The sequence below is a fragment of the Sminthopsis crassicaudata genome, chromosome 4 (assembly GCF_048593235.1).
Source record: "Sminthopsis crassicaudata isolate SCR6 chromosome 4, ASM4859323v1, whole genome shotgun sequence".
In the NCBI taxonomy this organism is placed as follows: domain Eukaryota; kingdom Metazoa; phylum Chordata; class Mammalia; order Dasyuromorphia; family Dasyuridae; genus Sminthopsis; species Sminthopsis crassicaudata.
Window position 1 is genome coordinate 477,958,438 of NC_133620.1, and position 16,502 is coordinate 477,974,939.

At 56.1% G+C, this 16,502-nt stretch overlaps 3 protein-coding genes across 3 annotated transcripts in view; 1 reads left to right on the plus strand and 2 right to left on the minus strand.

The window, feature by feature from the left end:
- Positions 1–16,502, plus strand: part of TSPEAR (thrombospondin type laminin G domain and EAR repeats) — a 163,182-nt gene that overhangs the window by 132,162 nt on the left and 14,518 nt on the right. The window contains exons 4-7 of the mRNA XM_074264553.1: positions 704–794; positions 8,814–8,967; positions 9,836–9,967; positions 10,799–11,025. Coding sequence (XP_074120654.1) covers positions 704–794; positions 8,814–8,967; positions 9,836–9,967; positions 10,799–11,025 — 604 coding nt within the window. The remainder of the gene's footprint in view (positions 1–703; positions 795–8,813; positions 8,968–9,835; positions 9,968–10,798; positions 11,026–16,502) is intronic.
- On the minus strand, positions 1,529–2,344 carry LOC141540452 (uncharacterized). The gene has a single exon (XM_074264541.1). The coding sequence runs from the start codon at positions 2,342–2,344 to the stop codon at positions 1,529–1,531; it is 816 nt and encodes a 271-aa protein (XP_074120642.1).
- LOC141540450 (uncharacterized) lies at positions 6,179–7,000 on the minus strand. Its single transcript, XM_074264540.1, has one exon. The coding sequence runs from the start codon at positions 6,998–7,000 to the stop codon at positions 6,179–6,181; it is 822 nt and encodes a 273-aa protein (XP_074120641.1).

Consider the following 16,502-nt stretch of genomic DNA (forward strand, 5'->3'; position numbering starts at 1 on the left):
ATGCAGCCCCATGCACGTGTCTCTGTGAGCCGTGCATGTGTCCCATGCATGCATGTGTGCCATGTGTTTGTACTGCACACACGTGTCAGTGTGTAATCCCATGTATGTGGTCATGTGTGCTGCACAAGTGTCTTGTGCATGTGTGTGTGTGTGTGTGTGCACGCGTGCTGGGGTCCCACCCCCCTCCTCCCCTGAGGATTCCTGTGCGTCCCTCACACTTCCCAGGATTCGGGATTCCCCGTGATCAGGTGATGCTGGGCTCCTGTAGCCACAGCCTTATCCATCAGCTGTCCCAGCCAGAAAGCAACAGAGCCTGGGAGTTGGGGAAACCCATCATTCCTTGCTGAAATTACAAGGGGAGCCAGGGAGGGGGCCCACTTAGAGGAGGTCAGCGTGTCTCCAGGACCATGAATCCCTTCCAGACGCTCAGGAAATCCGGTCCCAGGGGCCCCCAGGTGGACTTTCCCATCGCTGCCCGCCGGTGGCCTTGGAGTCTGGGGGGGGTCTCTGGGCTTTGGGCTGGCCGACGGCAGAGGGGAGGGTGACCCTCGGAGTGGGGATGATTATGTCTCACCCCGCCCCCACCACCTCCACCAGGGCGCTCTTGTCCAAACGGGAATTATGCGGCCATGAGAAGGATCCCTGGGGATGGCAGGAAGGGCCCAGGCCCTCCCCCATTTACACGGCTCATTCCGGCTTTCAGGATTGTCGACACCCCGTTCCCAATGTCATTGACCATGAAGGGATCCCGGTTTTTCATTGGGAGTCGTCGGAGAAAGAAGGGCACCTTCACTGTGAGTGCCAATCAGCCCTCCCTTGCTCGGGGTGTTCTCGGGGGAGCAGAGCGCCAGCAGGGACACTGCTACTCAGTCCCCCCACTGCCCCGTCCTGGGTCCTGGTGGCAGGTGGTGTGCTTGGACGTGGTGATGGTGGATGCAGGGGAAAGATTTTAAGGCGCTAGGCTTGTGTTCTGGAAGGCAGGGGCCAGAGTGTGGGTGCGATGTGTCCGGGCCCGGCTCTGCAGGACCTCGGTGAGGCATGTGCCTGGTATGCCGGCACACTTTAGATAGAGCCACTGACTCCTGGGGCCTCGTGCGCTCCTCAGGCTGCCTTGTGCAAGTGTGGGGCTCCCGCTTTCCCAGCTGGGCCCAAGATGAGGAAAGAGGACGAGTGAGAGGCCAGAAAAGTGAGTTGATGCTGTTTATTAGCAGGCAGGCCGTGGTCAAGGCCATCCCCGGGCACTTTGACATGAGAGAGAGCCTGCCGGGGGCTGCAAGCAGTGGGCCCGGGTGCACGCCAAGCAGGTGCTGAGGCTGGGGCAGCCAGGGTTTGGAAGAGCCCCACATGGGTTCTGCTGGTGGAGCTGTTTGCTTCATCTCTCTAAGGCAGGTTGTCAGGGGAGGGGGTGGCCGGTGAGCTGCTGAGGCTGATATCCGGGGAGGGATACGGGAGACCCGCAGAAGTGGGGCCCGGGGTGGGGGAGAGACAGAGGGCGTCAGCCGGGGGGGCAGAGAGCAGCAGCCTGGGGTCAGCAGCAAGATTTCTGGCCGCAGCTGGGGGCGCAGCAGGCGGGCTTGCAGCAGGCGGGCCGGCAGACCAGGGACACGCAGGAGGCGGGGCGGCAGCAGGGGGCGGCCGGGCAGCAGGAGGATGCGCAGCAGCAAGAGGAGGAGGACGTGGGGCCGCAGCAAGAGGGTCTGCAGGAGACGGGCGCGCAGCAGGAGGCCAGGCCGCACACGGGGCGGCACACGAGGGGCACGCAGCAGGCCGGGCGGCAGCAGCTGGGCTGGCAGCAGCTGGAGGCGGGGCAGCAGGCTGTGGTCACACAGCAGCTGGGCTTACAGCACAAGGGCAGGGAGATGCAGCAGCTGGGTTTACAGCACACGGGGACGCAGCAGCAGGACTGCACCGAGCAGGGAGAGGCAGCGCAGCAAGGGGCTGGGCAGCAGGACTGCTGGCAGCAGGGAGACCCGCAGCCCGTAGGCTGGCAGCAAGACTGCTGGCAGCATGATGGCGAGCAGGAGGAGGCGCAGACAGCCTGGCAGGGGCTGGGTTCACAGGCCACCTGGCAGGTGGCGGGCACGCAGCAGACTGGCCGGCACACAAGGGTCAGGCAGGAGGCCGGCGTGCAGCAGGGGGCCGGGCAGCAGGGGGCCGGGCAGCATGGGGCTGGGCAGCAGCCGGGTTCACAACAGCTCTCTGGGCAGTCATCCAGCTGCCAGGAAGAGCCGGTGCAAGAACTGGGCAAGCAGACTCTGTTGCTGCCGCAGCTCACGTCACTGGAACAGACTGAGACGGCCGAGGCTGTGGGAAAGCAAGGCCCAGAGAAACAGGTGTCTGCCATGGTGGGAGCGGTGGGTGGGTGCCTTGGGCAGCAAAGACCGGGAAACGGGTGTCAGAGAGGGGCCGAGTGTGTGATGCAGGGAGGTGCGGGAGCCTCACTGGGATGGAGCTGGTGTCTGTGCCTGTGGGCGTGAGTGTGAGTGTGAGTGTGGGTGTGAGTGTGAGTGAAGGTGTGGGGCTGAGTGTGAAGGTGGCTCAGCCTGGGGGGCTTTTATATCCCTCCTGGCAGGAGGATGGCCCAAGGGAAGGCCGGACCTTCTTCCCTGTTGTTGTTTGTGGCCCCTTCCCTCAGAAGCCAATCATTAGGGGAGGGTGACACAGCCCGGGGGAGAGCCATTGATCCACAAACACCTCTCCCTGTGAGTCTGACTGTGCTGGTGCTGGCTTCTGTGTGTGTATGAGTCTTGTAAGTGTGTGTGCATGTGCGAGTGTGTAATTGGGGATGGGTCCATCAGATGATGGACACGTATCCTGCCTTGGGTTCTGTTGGTCACTGATGCCAAACATGAGGCTGGAAGGAAGTCAGTGGCTTTGGCTTTGTTGCAGGGGGAAAAGGGGCCAGCAGGCAGAAGGAATGAAGGGCTACAGCCAGTCTCCTGCAAGGAGTGTCCATGGTGGAGCCACTGCTCTGTGCCACTGCCCTGGGGGCAGAGATGTGTACTTGTGTGTGATTGGTTGCTCTTGTCTGAATGGGAGCTAGTCCCTGTGGGAAGGGAGGCCCCGTGGGCCTTTTTAGACTACAGGGAGGAGAGGCATGGTGCGACCCAAAGCAGTCCTGGAGGGAGTCGCTATATGGTGGGTCCAAATCTCCAGAGAAATCTATCAGAGCAAGCATGGTGGCCTTGCTGGGGAAGGCCTCAGAGAGCTCTTGGGGACCTTAGTTCTGCCGTGTGCGACCAGCAATGTGACAGCCAGTGCTTCTCAGCGAAGGCTGAGTCGGCCAGCAATGGGAGAGATGAGCAGGGCATGGAGAACATGCCTCCTCTCTCAGGCAAAAAGGCCAGTGGGCTCCCTACAAGGCTTTCCTGGAACTAGCTCTTTGGAGTATGCCAAGGGAACACATAGGAAGAACGTCTGCCGCTGAGCCAAATGGGACAGGCTTGCCTCTACCACTCTGCCTGCCACATAGCCGCCATGCCAGCAGTCCCGATTCCCAGGCCCTCTGTGGAGAGGTCCTCTGATGACCATGTGTTATGGGCCAGAACATGAAACAAGGTGCTAATGCTTATGTACTTAATTCACACCTTTAAAGGAGTTCATGTAACGTCTTGTTGTCTCCAGAAACTGCCAATACCTCTCTGGGAGGAGATCTTCTGTCTCAACTCAATCTCCTGGCCAGACTCTTCTTCCTGTAGAGAGCCATCCCAATTCTGACCTAGAGTAGTCTCCTTCTCCAGTCCCAATGTTGCTTCTTTTATCTCCCAGAGAATGGGCGTGGGATAACTCAGGGGCTTATGGGAAAAATACTTCAACCAATGAACTTGCTCCTCTTAAAGGTTGTGTAAACTCCTTTTCATATGTAAACTCCTCCTCAGAAGTTCAAAGGGGTAAACTCCCCTTAAAGGCAGGAACCAAAAGGTGTGAACTAGAGAATTGTTAGGTACCAACTTAGCACTTAGTAAGAACCTTACATCTCCCCCTTTCTTTTGATTTAGAACATAGGGTGGTCATGACCTTGAAACATAAATCCATCAATATGGGAAGTATTACACATAATTACATAAATTACATAAATACATAGTAACATAGTAACGTAACACGTGCTAGAAGTATGTAACAAATAACATGATCAAATAATCATAAATTGAGAATTTATAAATGTCCATAAGTCCATTGTCCATTAGTTCATGTGCCAAAAATCAAATAATTCTTGCAAGTTTTGAAGTCCTCCAATAGTCTCATCTTGTGTTAGGAAATCCAATGATTCCTGCTGGTTTTAAAGTTCTTTAACAGTCTTCTTATTAGCCATGCTCTTTCAGTGTCAGATGTTTCTTAGATTTTCTCTTTTGTTTTGAGGTCTTTCTCTTTTTCTGTCTCTCTCTGATGGACAAGACGAATATGACTCGTTGGCACCCATCTGATTCCTTCTCCATCTGAAAAACTACAAGGAAACCCTCTCCTCCAGGCAGTTAACCTATCTGGTCCCTTCCATTCACCACTTTCTGGGTCTCTCCACATCACCTGGCGATTATCTAAGGACAGTGGAGCTGCTCGCACTGGACACTGCCCTTCTGGTGGGTTATAAAACCTGTCTGCCAGAGCCAGTGCATCTTTGTCAAAAATTAGAAAATTAATGGCATAGAGAACTAAATTTAGAAGTTCTCTAGGGTTACCTGTGGCTCCCCCTTTCTTTTGTTTTTGGAGTCACACATTAGACTTCACACCTTTAGAGAGCATGTATAAGAAGAAGCCCACAAGCCCACTCTCCAAAAGTGGATTCAAATTCATTCTAGATTCCACCTTTGTGCTGCTGCAGATTTCAGAGAGAGCTCTTGGAACCAAGTCAAGAGATTGGCCTCTGCTAAAGCTTACTAGGCCACAGGAAAAGAGACAGGCTTTGAAGGAGAAAATAAAGGATTTGGACTTTAATACCTGGCTGTATTTGGGGTGATTACACTGAACTGAAACTAAGGCTGCTTCTAGAAGGTCCCCAAGAAACCTGCTCTCAGAGAATATTATATTTTAGAGTAGAGCACTTCAACCATGGGGACAGCCGAGCACTTGGGAAGTGATAGAAAGGGAGCTTGTGCCAGGCAGACTTGGATCAGCAGGTGGCTCTATAAGGTCGACCCTGAAGGGCAGAAGTGATCATTCCAAGCAAGGGCAGGTGGCCTGAGGGGATGGCCTCTCATGGCCCGTTCTGGACTCTGCTGGATGGCTTCAAGGCTCGCTCCTTGCCAGGGACCCCTTACACAGAGTATGTGTTCTAGTACATGGATCAAGGTGTTCCTTGTGCTCTGGAGTTCATTCTACAGGGGACCAAGGACCCCAAGGCCTCAGGGTCTCCAAGGCCACACAAAGGCCCATTTGTGATGTGCGAGTGCCTGGTCGAGGATCCCCTCATGTCTAAAGGACTATTCCTAGCGAGCTGGAAGCCAGAAACCTGGCGCGCCTGGGAGTCATTCTAGAGAAACGTGTGCCGAGGGCATCCTTCCTAAGCAGCGCATGTGAAGGTTCCCTCCTGCTCTGTGCTGGTGGCAGCTGGCCTCTTCGCTGGTGTGCTTGGATACAGTGATGGCGGACACAGGGGAAAGATTTTAAGGCAATCGAATTATGGCCTGAAAGTCAGGGGGCAGAATGTGGGTGCGATGTGTCCGGGCCCAGCTCTGCAGGACCATAGAGAGGTGTGTGTGTGTGTGTGTGTGTGTGGCATGCCGTTACTTTGGGCACAGACTCCTGGGGTCTCATGGGCTCCTCAGGCTGCCTTGTGTAAGCATGAGGCTCCTGCTTTCCAAGCTGGGCCCAAGATGAGGAAACAGGACGAGTGAGAGGCCAGAAAAGTGAGTTGATGCTGTTTATTAGCAGGCAGGCCATGATCAAGGCCATCCCCAGGCACTTTGACATGAGAGAGAGCCTGCCAGGGGGCTGCAAGCAGTGCCGAGCCCAGGGGCAGCCAGGGTTTGGAAGACCCCACATGTGTTCTGCTGGTGGAGATGTTTGCTTCATCTTAGCATCTGTGCCATCTCTGTAAAGCAGGCTGTCAGGTGAGGGGGTGGCCGGTGAGCTGCTGAGGCTGATACCCGGGGAGGGATCCGGGAGACCCGCAGAAGTGGGGCCTGGGGTGGGGGAGAGACAGAGGGCGTCAGCCGGGGGGACAGAGAGCAGCAGCCTGTGCTCAGCAGCAAGATTTCTGGCCGCAGCTGGGGGCGCAGCAGGCGGGTTTGCAGCAGGCGGGCCGGCAGACCAGGGACACGCAGGAGGCGGGGCGGCAGCAGGGGGCGGCCGGGCAGCAGGAGGGTGCGCAGCAGCAAGAGGAGGAGGATGTGATGGTACAGCAAGAGGGTCTGCAGGAGACGGGCGTGCAGCAGGAGGCCGGGCCGTACACGGGCCGGCACACGAGGGGCACGCAGCAGGCCGGGCGGCAGCAGCAGGGGGTGGGGCAGCAGGCTGTGGTCACACAGCAGCTGGGCTTGCAGCACACAGGCAGGGAGATGCAGCAGCTGGGCTTGCAGCACACAGGCAGGGAGATGCAGCAGCTGGGCTTACAGCACACGGGGACGCAGCAGCAGGACTGCACCGAGCAGGGAGAGGCAGTGCAGCAAGGGGCTGGGCAGCAGGACTGCTGGCAGCAGGAAGACCCGCAGCCCGTGGGCTGGCAGCAAGACTGCTGGCAGCATGATGGCGAGCAGGAGGAGGTGCAGACAGCCTGGCAGGGGCTTGATTCACAGTCCGCCTGGCAGGTGGCGGGCACGCAGCAGACTGGCCGGCACACAAGGGTCAGGCAGGAGGCTGGTGTGCAGCACGGGGCCAGGCAGCAGGGGGCCGGGCAGCAGCCGGGTTCACAACAGCTCTCTGGGCAGTCGTCCAGCTGCCAGGAAGAGCCGGTGCAAGAACTGGGCAAGCAGACTCTGCTGCTGCTGCAGCTCACGTCACTGGAACAGACTGAGACGGCCGAGGCCGTGGGAACACAAGGCCCGGAGAAACAGGTGTCTGCCATGGTGGGGGTGGTGGGTGGGTGCCTTGACAGCAGAGACCGGGAAACGGGTGTCAGTGAGGGGCTGAGTGCCTGATGCAGGGAGGTGCGGGAGCCTCACTGGGATGGGGCTGGTGTCTGTGTCTGTGTCTGTGGGTGTGAGTGTGAGTGTGGGTGTGGGTGTGAGTGAAGCTGTGGGGCTGCTGTGAAGGTGGCTCAGCCTGGGGGGCTTTTATATCCCTCCTGCCAGGAGGATGGCCCAAGGGAAGGCCGGACCTTCTTCCCTGTTGTTGTTTGTGGCCCCTTCCCTCAGAAGCCGATCATTAGGGGACGGTGACACAGCCGGGGGAGAGCCATCGGTCCACAAACACCTCTCCCTGTGAGTCTGACTGTGCTGGTGCTGGCTTCTGTGTGTGTGAGTCTGTCAGTGTGCGTTTGTGTGAGTGTGCATGTGTTTGTGCATGTGGGCGTGTGTGTTTGGGGATGGGCGTGCTGGGGTTCTGAGATGATGGACACGTGTCCTGCCTTGGGTTCTGTTGGTCACTGATGCCAAACATGAGGCTGAAGGGAAGTCAGTGGCTTTGGTGCAGGGAAAAGGGGCCAGCAGGCAGAAGGACTGAAGGGCTGCAACCCGTCTCCTGCAAGGGGCATCCAGGGTGGAGCCGCCGCTCTGGGGCAGAGATGTGTACTTGTGTGTGATTGGTTGCTCTTGTCTGAATGGGAGCTGGTCCCTGTGGGCAGGGAGGCCCTGTGGGGCTTTTCAGACTCCAGGGAGGTGAGGCATGGTGCGACCCAAAGCAGGGCTGGAGGAGCCGCTATGCGGTGGGCATCCTCGGGCACACGTCTCCGGAGAAATCTGTCAGAGGAAGCTCGGCGGCCTTGCTGGGGAGGAGCTCGGGCCCTGGGGCCCTCAGTCCTGCCGTGTGCTTCTCAGAGAAGGGAGTCGGGCAGCAATGGGGAGATGAGCAGGGCGTGGAGAACATGCCTCCTGTCTCAGGCCCAAAGGCCAGTGGGCTCCCTGCGGGGCGTTCCTGCAACTAGGTATTTGGAACACATCAGGGCCTGCCGCTGGGCCAAATGGGACAGGCTTGTCTCTGCGACTCACGCTCGTGCCAGCCCCACAACGGCCATGCCAACGGTCCCGATTCTCAGGCCCTCTGCCGAGAGGTCCTCCCATGACTGTGGGGACAGCCGGGCCCTTGGGATGTGGTGGAAAGGGAGCTGGTGCCAGGCAGACTTGGATCAGCTGGTGGCCTCCATTGGAGAGATGACCTTCGGAGCTGGATGGGAAGTGGGCAGCAGTGGGGAGGGGTTGCTGTTTAAATGAGTTCTGGGCCACTATGTAATGAGGTCCCAGGCAGAACAGGCAGACTGTGAGGGGGGCCACCGTCCCTGCCATGAGCCCCCTGGGACCACCCCTCCCCACTGCTTATGGTGGTCCCTTGGCCGTCAATACCCAACATGCATCTGGACTTGGGGCTAGGAACCACTCAGTTCGAATCCTGCATAGACACTTCTTAGAATCCTGTGTGGCCCTGAGCAAATCCCCTTCCTCCCTGGGCCTCCCTTCCTCCCCTTGTCTAATGGGGGCTCTCTGGGGTCCCTTCCACATCTGGACTATGATCTTCCTTAGGAGCTCTTGAGAAATGGCAGTGGGGCACCTCGAATTAGGATGGGACCCCAAAGCCCGGGAGCAGCCCTCGCCCCCTTTGAGCCCTGACTCACTCTTATAGAGTCCCATTGGACCAGAAGACCAACATGTCCTCTTCCTTCCTCCCCTTTGCCCATGGCGGATGATGGCATTTCCACTTCCCGGCCCCTCTCCCTCTTCTGCCAGGGCCTGCTGAGGCAGCTGGTCCTGCTTCCTGGTTCCGATGCCACCTCCCGGATGTGCCCCAGCAGGAACGCTCAGCTTACTGTGCTGTCCATCCCCTCAGTCCTGCAGGACCTTGCAGGGATGCCCGAAGATGAGGTGCTCCAGTACCCCTATGGTGAGCTTCCCGGGGTCCTTGTGCTGCTGGAGGGCCCGGGCTGGATCACCGGGCTGGTTGCCTGGGGGTCCTTGTGCTGCTGGAGGGCCCGGGCTGGGCGGCCACTTTTCTGTTCCACGCAGTCTCCACGGCCAAAGAGTTCAGAGAGATTCCAGAGTTGCCTCTGACTGCCCCTTCAGGGCTGTCCTTTGGTGTGATGTGGGATCTGTGGGCAAGGTCATAACCCTGTCAGCGATTCAGTGCCCAAAGGTCAGCGTCCAAGGTGGGCCGCCGGACTGGAGGACGATTCCATAGATCTCGGGCCTCCAAGCCCCATGGCCGCCTAAAGTGGCTCAGTGATCACCACAGCAGGTGGGGTGTGGGACCACCTGTGGGGGTGAAATGGGTGGAGATGTGCCCACGTGTGCCCGTGTGCCACCCTGGGTGAGAGCTCGATAGAACTGAACAATGTGGCAGGACAAAAAGAACAAAAGGTATCGGAGGCTGGGCCGGGCAGCGTCCGCACTGGGAGCGTCTCTGCAAAATGGCAAATGGCGTTTCACGGGCCCACTGCCCTGGAAATCACCAGTCAGGGTCCTCTGAAGCAGGGCTTGACCCTAGAAATGTTGTCCCAGCTCCCACAGGGGCAGCAGCCTCAGAGCCGGAGGGGCGCCATGATTTTGGCCACAGAGGCAGGAACAGGGGCTCCCATGGCTGGGGTCTCACAGGAGGGCAGGGGTTTTGACTCTAAAGCCAGCACCCCACCTCCCCCCCAGGACCCCCCAGGGTCAGAGCCCTCACAAGTTTATTTCTAAAAGTGCTCATTAATTTCGCCCCCCAAGAACGGTCCTTTCTGGGGGGTCAGTCACTCCTTTGGTCTTGTGTTCAGAGACTGACATGAAAGTGACCCTGGGCCCGCGTCCTCAGTGCACCAGGATGGAGCACGCCCGGTTCTGGTTCGACGTCTCCCGGAGGGGCCTCTACCTGTGTGTGGGCAGTGAGTGGGTGTCCATGATAGAAGGTGAGCGAGCGGGGCGGCCCGGGGTGCTCCCACCCAAAACCCGGGGAGGAAGGCCAGGCTGGGCCCGGCAGCCAGAGCGGCTCGGGGCTAGGAGCCAGGGGAAGGGAGAGATCCTTTGAAAACCTTCGCTAATGGTTCTGGGTCCTAATTTTGAAAATTTGCAGGGAATTGAGACGAAAAGCTGTCTCAGTACGGCACCCAGTGGTCAGCGCCTTCCTCTTGCGGGTTTGCCTTGTTTCTCAGAACTGGGGCTTGGGACGGGAAAGGCTGTGTCCTTGTCCTTATTTGGGGAGGTTTGCCTGGGCAGGGGGGAAGGGGCAGTGGAGGGGCTTCCTCCCTCGCCCCATGCCCAGGTTTCTTCCAAACAATCATGGAAACAAATAGAGCAATGAGTTGGGCTTCTTCTCCCCTGCCCTGTTTCTTCCCCTCCCTCTTCTCTCTACTCTTTCCTCTCTCCCCCTCCTCTCTTTCCCCCTCCACTTTCCCCCTCTCTCCCCTTCCCTTCCCCATTTCCCTTCCTCCCCCTCCCTCTTCTCTCTCCCCCTCCTTTCTTCCCTCCCTCTTCTCTCTCCCCCTTTCCCTCCCCTCCCTCCTCTCTCCTCTCCTTCTTTCAGATGCATCATTCTCTGCCCCCAGTTCTCTACTCCTCCCATCGCACTGGGTGGGGGCCACTCCCTCTCCTAGAGATTCCCTGTTTGTTCCCATCCAAACGGGCCTCCCCTGAGCCCGGCAGCCCTGGGACCGGCTCCTCATCTCCGGGCCCCCTGCTGCTTCCCCGTGGACCAGACAGTCCGCCTCCCGCCCGGTGACTGCTTCTGTTTCCGGCCCAAGCCAAGGTGAAGCTGGACTACGTGGAGGAGCACCAGAGCCTGGCCACGCCGTCGGAGACCATGGGCATCGAGGTCTTCACCATCCCGCACGTGGGGCTTCTGGCGGCCGCCGCCAACCGCCAGGCCAGCTCCACCATCTACAAGTGGGTGGACGGCAAGTTTGTTTCCTACCAGAACCTCCCCACTCACCAAGCTCAGGCCTGGAAATATTTCACCATAGGAAAAAAGGTAATGGGGTCTGAGCGCCTCCGCTTCCTGGGGCCCAGTGGTCACGTTGGGGGGCTTCCTGTGGTCCGAAGGGTGCGCCCTAACAAGGTGGGTGCTGACGACAAACCCCATCAGGGACCGTGCCTTTGGCCCCAGGGGCTGGTTGTGGTCTGCGGGGAAGGGCTCACTGGGGTGTTTGGGGGGGCAGAGGGGTGCTCATCTCCTGAATCTGCCGGCCTGGGGGCAGGGAGCTGGGGGGGCGTCCTCTGCCCATTTCACCAAAGTGTCGGGTTGCCCTCTAACTCTCCAGGAGGGCCCATCCTTTCCTTCTACTTTATATCAGTGTCTCCCTCGTTCCCTTCTGTCCAGTCTCTAGAGCTTTTAAATTCAGTAGGAAGCTAGCAAGAATCCAGAACACGTTTCCTCCTCCATTAGATAAAATGTGCTCTAAATAGACTTTATTTTCTATCTGCCCATGATCTTGCCTTATATTCTTGCCAGAGAAAGACATAATTGAGCCTCTGGGGGGGGTATTATTTTGTCTTCTCTCCCTTCCTTACCCTATATGGGAACAAGAACATGGAGAGAGATGATTTAAAGGGGACCTATTGAAGTTCACTTTTTTTTTTTGAGGCAATTAGGGTTAAGTGACTTGCCCAGGGTCACACAGCCAGGAAATGTTAAATGTCTGAGGCCACATTTGAACTCAGGTTCTTCTTACTTCAGGGCTGGTGCACTGTCCACTGCACCACCTAGCTGCCCCAGGAGCTTGCTTTTTAAAATTAAATTTTACTTTAAAAAATAAACAGATATTTGGTTTATTTCTCTCCCTCCTATCTGGAGGAAGGAACAACAGGAAAGTCCTTGTAAGAGACAAGCAGAACATTGGCCCAAAATGCTTGTCACCATCTGGGCTTTAGGGCATCATCTCTCTGTCACTGGCGTCTGGGGTCCATGGCTGACCTTCTGGTTGATCAGAGGTTGCAGAGCTTTCAAAAATGCTCGTTCTGACAATGTTGTGATTGTGTGCGTCGTTCTGCTCACTTCACTCTGTGCCGGTCCACACCACACCCCAGCAGCCCTTCCGGATTGCATTGATTACAGCGCCATTGTCTCCGTCACACTCCCTGCCCATTTCTTCAGCCATTCCCCAACTGATGGGCACTCCCTCGGTTTTCCCCCAAAGCCGTTATAAATATCTGTGCACCTCTACGTCCCTCCCTTTTCTTCGATGTCTTGGAGGATGTAGACCTGCTAGCAGTGTCCTGAGGGTGGAAGGGAAGCTTTCAGAGCCTCATTTCCAGAATGATTGGACTGCTTCATAATTCCATCAACAGGTTTTTATGGCCTGCTTTAATGTATTATGTAAGCATTTTCAAGGTGCTACACATAACTGAAAACTATGTATAGTTCTTTTTATACCCATTCAGTAATTGCTGGAGGTTTATCATATCCAGCTTTTCTAAAAATCCTATTGAGATCCACTTTTTTTTAAAATTAATTTTATAATTATACATTTTTTGACGGTATATACGCATTTTTTAAATAACATTATCCCTTGTATTCATTTTTCCAGATTTTCCCCTCCCTCTCTCTATTCCCTCCCCTAGATGACAGGTGATCCCATACATTTTACATGTGTTACAATATAACCTAGATACAATATATGTGTGTAAATACCATTTTCTTGTTGCACATTAAGTATTAGATTCCGAAAGTGTAAGTAACCTGGGTAGATAGACAGTAGTGCTGACAATTTACATTCACTTCCCAGTGTTCCTTCTCTGGTGTAGTAATTTCTGTCCATCATTGATCCACTGGAAGTGAGTTGGATCTTCTTTATGTCAAAGATTTCCACTTCCATCAGAATACATCTTCATACAACAATGAAGTGTACAGCGATCTTCTGGTTCTATTCATTTCTCTCAATATCAGTTGATGTAAGTCTCTCCAGGCCTCTCTGTATTCCTCCTGCTGGTCATTTCTTACAGAGCAATAATATTCCATAGCCTTCATATACCGTAATTTACCCAACCATTCTCCAACTGATGGACATCCGTTCATCTTCCAGTTTCTGGCCACTACAAAAAGAGCTGCCACAAACATTTTGGCACATACAGGACCCTTTCCCCTCCTCAGTATTTCTTTGGGATATAAGCCCAATAACAGCACTGCTGGATCAAAGGGCATGCACAGTTTGACAACTTTTTGGGCATAGTTCCAGATTGCTCTCCAGAATGGCTGGATTCTTTCAGGACAACTCCACCAACAATGCATCAGTGTTCCCAGTTTTCCCACAGCCCCTCCAACATTTGTCATTATTTGTTCCTGTCATCTTAGCCAATCTGACAGGTGTGTAATGATATGAGATCCACTTCTTTCTTGTTAATTTTTTATTTCCATTTGGGTAAGTCTGAAAAGTATATTGAGGTCACACACAGTTAGAGCTTTCCTGTCTTAATCCCTGTAACTTAGTTGGTTGGAGTACCCTGCTTTAGTCAGGGCGATAGCTTCTTATTAATCCTTCTACCTCTGATACTCAGAGATTTTCAAAGGCTTCCAAGCTTGGCTTTTTCATTTTTATTTTATTTCTGTTGCTTAGGAATAAGCAGTAGAGGTGGCTCTTTGGACTTGTGTTCAGATTGGTCTGCATGCAGAGGAGACATGTAGGACTATATTGGTCTGAAATTTTCCAGGGTCTTACGACCCCAAGGCACCCCAAGTTATTCTCACCTTTTTAATTAGAAATAGCATCATAAATCCTTGACTCTGTCAAACAAGAATTTCCAGTTGGCTGAGAGCCAAGGGCTGAGGCTGGGGGGGGTGTAGATGGGGTGATGGTCCTGGGGCCCTTAGGCAGGGGAAGCTTGAAGCCTCAAGTGCAGAGTGTTGATAGAAAACAGCCTCGCCTCCACGGGCCCCATTCTGGACACGGAGCCGGTACAGCCACGCCTCCATCTGCCCCTTGGAGGGCTGATCTGTGAAGCCCGTTCCCTGTGGCATCCAGCCTCGGGGTCCCTGGTGCAGAGAAGAGGGGATCAACCCCAACCCTGGTCAGCAGGTCAGTGCTTAGTGAGAGCCCAGAAGGTGGCGCCCCGAGATGCAGGTGAACTGGCTGGAGAGCAGCTGTCCACAGAAAGGGCTCCTGGGAAAGGAGAGGGGGGGAGATTGCAGAGCCAGGTCCGATGAGGAGGAGGAGCGGGGAGAGATCTCAGAGCCGAGTCCAATGAGGAGGAGGAACAGGGAGAGATCTCAGAGCCGAGTCCAATGAGGAGGAGGAACAGGGAGAGATCTCAGAGCCGAGTCCAATGAGGAGGAGGAGCAGGGAGAGATCGCAGAGCCGGGTCCAAGCTCCTCTCAACCAGGCCAGTCGCAGGATCTCAGATATGGCCGCAATCCCCCACACTTGGGCGGAGTGTCCATTTTGCCCAAAGACTCCGGGGAAGGGGTCGCTTTTCTCTGGCCTAACGTTTACTGCATTTGATTTTTTTTTCAAATGAATATCTCTCATGCCTTTGTCCATCTTGTGCTCAGAAAATTATTATTATTATTATATATTTTTTTTAACTAACCCTTGGTGAGCCACTTAACCATGTTTGCCTTAATTTCCCCATCCATAAAATGAGCCAGAAAAAGTCTGGTGTCCTTGCCAAGAAAACCCCCAGTGGGGCCACGGAGAGTCGACTAGGACTGGAACGCCCGAACAGCGCGCCATTTCTGGGTCCTCCTTTTGTCGCCCACGGTGTTCCCGTCGGCAGATACATAGCGACGCCCCTGGGCCTTTCTCCGCATCCCCGATAGGAGGGCTCACAGTGCAGGACAGATCTCAGAAGGTGGACACAAGGCCACTGACAACAATCAGGTGGTCCGGCCTCTCCTCGTTCTGACCATACTGTCCCCTGGATCAAGGCTCTCTACACGTGCAGAGCGTGAGCGACCCTGGAACTCTGCCCAACCTGTACAAGCCTCCCCGCCCCATCTGCTCTCTTCTGCTTTCTTGGAATCTGCCTCATGGAGCTTTGGGTGGCTCTCCATGGCACCCAGGACCCTCCATGGCACCCAGGACCCTCCATGGCACCCAGGACCCTCCATGGCACCTAGAACTCTCTGTGGCATCTAGCCACTCTCCGTGGCATCCAGGACCCTCCATGGCACCTAGAACTCTCTGTGGCATCTAGCCACTCTCCGTGGCATCCAGGACCCTCCATGGCACCTAGAACTCTCTGTGGCATCTAGCCACTCTCTGTGGTGTCCAAGGACTCTCCGTGGCATCCAGGACTCTCTGTGGCACTTTCTATGGCATCTAGTGGTGGCTGGAGGTGGGCGTGTTTCTTCCCCAGTTTCCATCGCATTTCGATCTGAGAGGCACCCAGTCAGCGCCAGGCTGCCAGTCCCTGCTTGCTCCCAAGGCGTACTCCATCCCTGGCCAGGAGCCTGAGGTTCAAGTGCCAGTCTCGAGATGGTTTCCTTCCACAGCTGCTGCCTTCTCACACCTGCCACCCTGGCCATTAGTCAGCCACAGATAAGAACACCACCTGTGTCCCGGGGTCTTTAGCTCCCTGCCCAGGACTTAGTCATCCTTGGCAGGGCTCTCAGGGCTCCCTCAGGCAGCAGCCTCCGTGCCCACATGAGTCACTGGAGAGAGGGAGCCGTCATCCACCTGGACGAGTCACGGAAGCTTCTCTGTCCCATGTGGGCTGGCCTCAGGAGACGGTCGCGCCCCTCCCGCCCTTCTCTCCCCTCTCTGGCCTTTCCTGGATGCTCCCTCCTTCTCCAGCCTCTGCCGCCTCCAGACCTCTCCAAGTCCGACCCTTCCCGGAGGGGCCGGGGGCTTTGGGAGCTCCCACCCCGAAGGGCCGGGCCGTGTGTGCTCTGGGGCGAGATGCCCTCGGGTCCTGCAAATGTCGGTTTGAATTTTAAGCTTAAAGGTTTGACTTGCCCGTGGCCATCGCACAGAGTCTTCAAGCCTCCCCTTGGCGCCTTCCCCTTGGGGCTGCCCGTTACTCGTGGACGCCCGGCTGGACTGGACAGGCGGGGGGACCCTTTTTACTCATTGGCCCGAAACGAGGCACCAGCAATGAGGAGATGGAAGGACTGAGCAGGAGGGGGGAGAGATGGTGATAAAGTACGGCCTGGAGCTAGAGATACCTAGACTACTGACCAGACGGTGTGTCTGTGAAGCGCTTTATATCCAGGAACTCATGTTGTCCCCACGACACCCCCTGGGGTCACTGCTTGCTATTCGACAGCTGAGGAAACTGAGTCTGAAGGACCTCCTGGGGTCATCCACCTCGAGGGCACGCTGCTTCTTGCTCTCTCCCCTCTCCTGGCGGGGAGGTGCTTCTCACCATGGGGGAGGTCCTGGGAGATTGCAGAGGAGAGCAAGAAGGAGGCAGACTCCCGGGCAGCGGAGGGCTGGACCGGCAGGGGAAGGTGGGCCGGGGCTGGCGAGAAAGGGCAGTCGCCAGGACTCCAAGGTGTGGGGCTCGGGGAATACA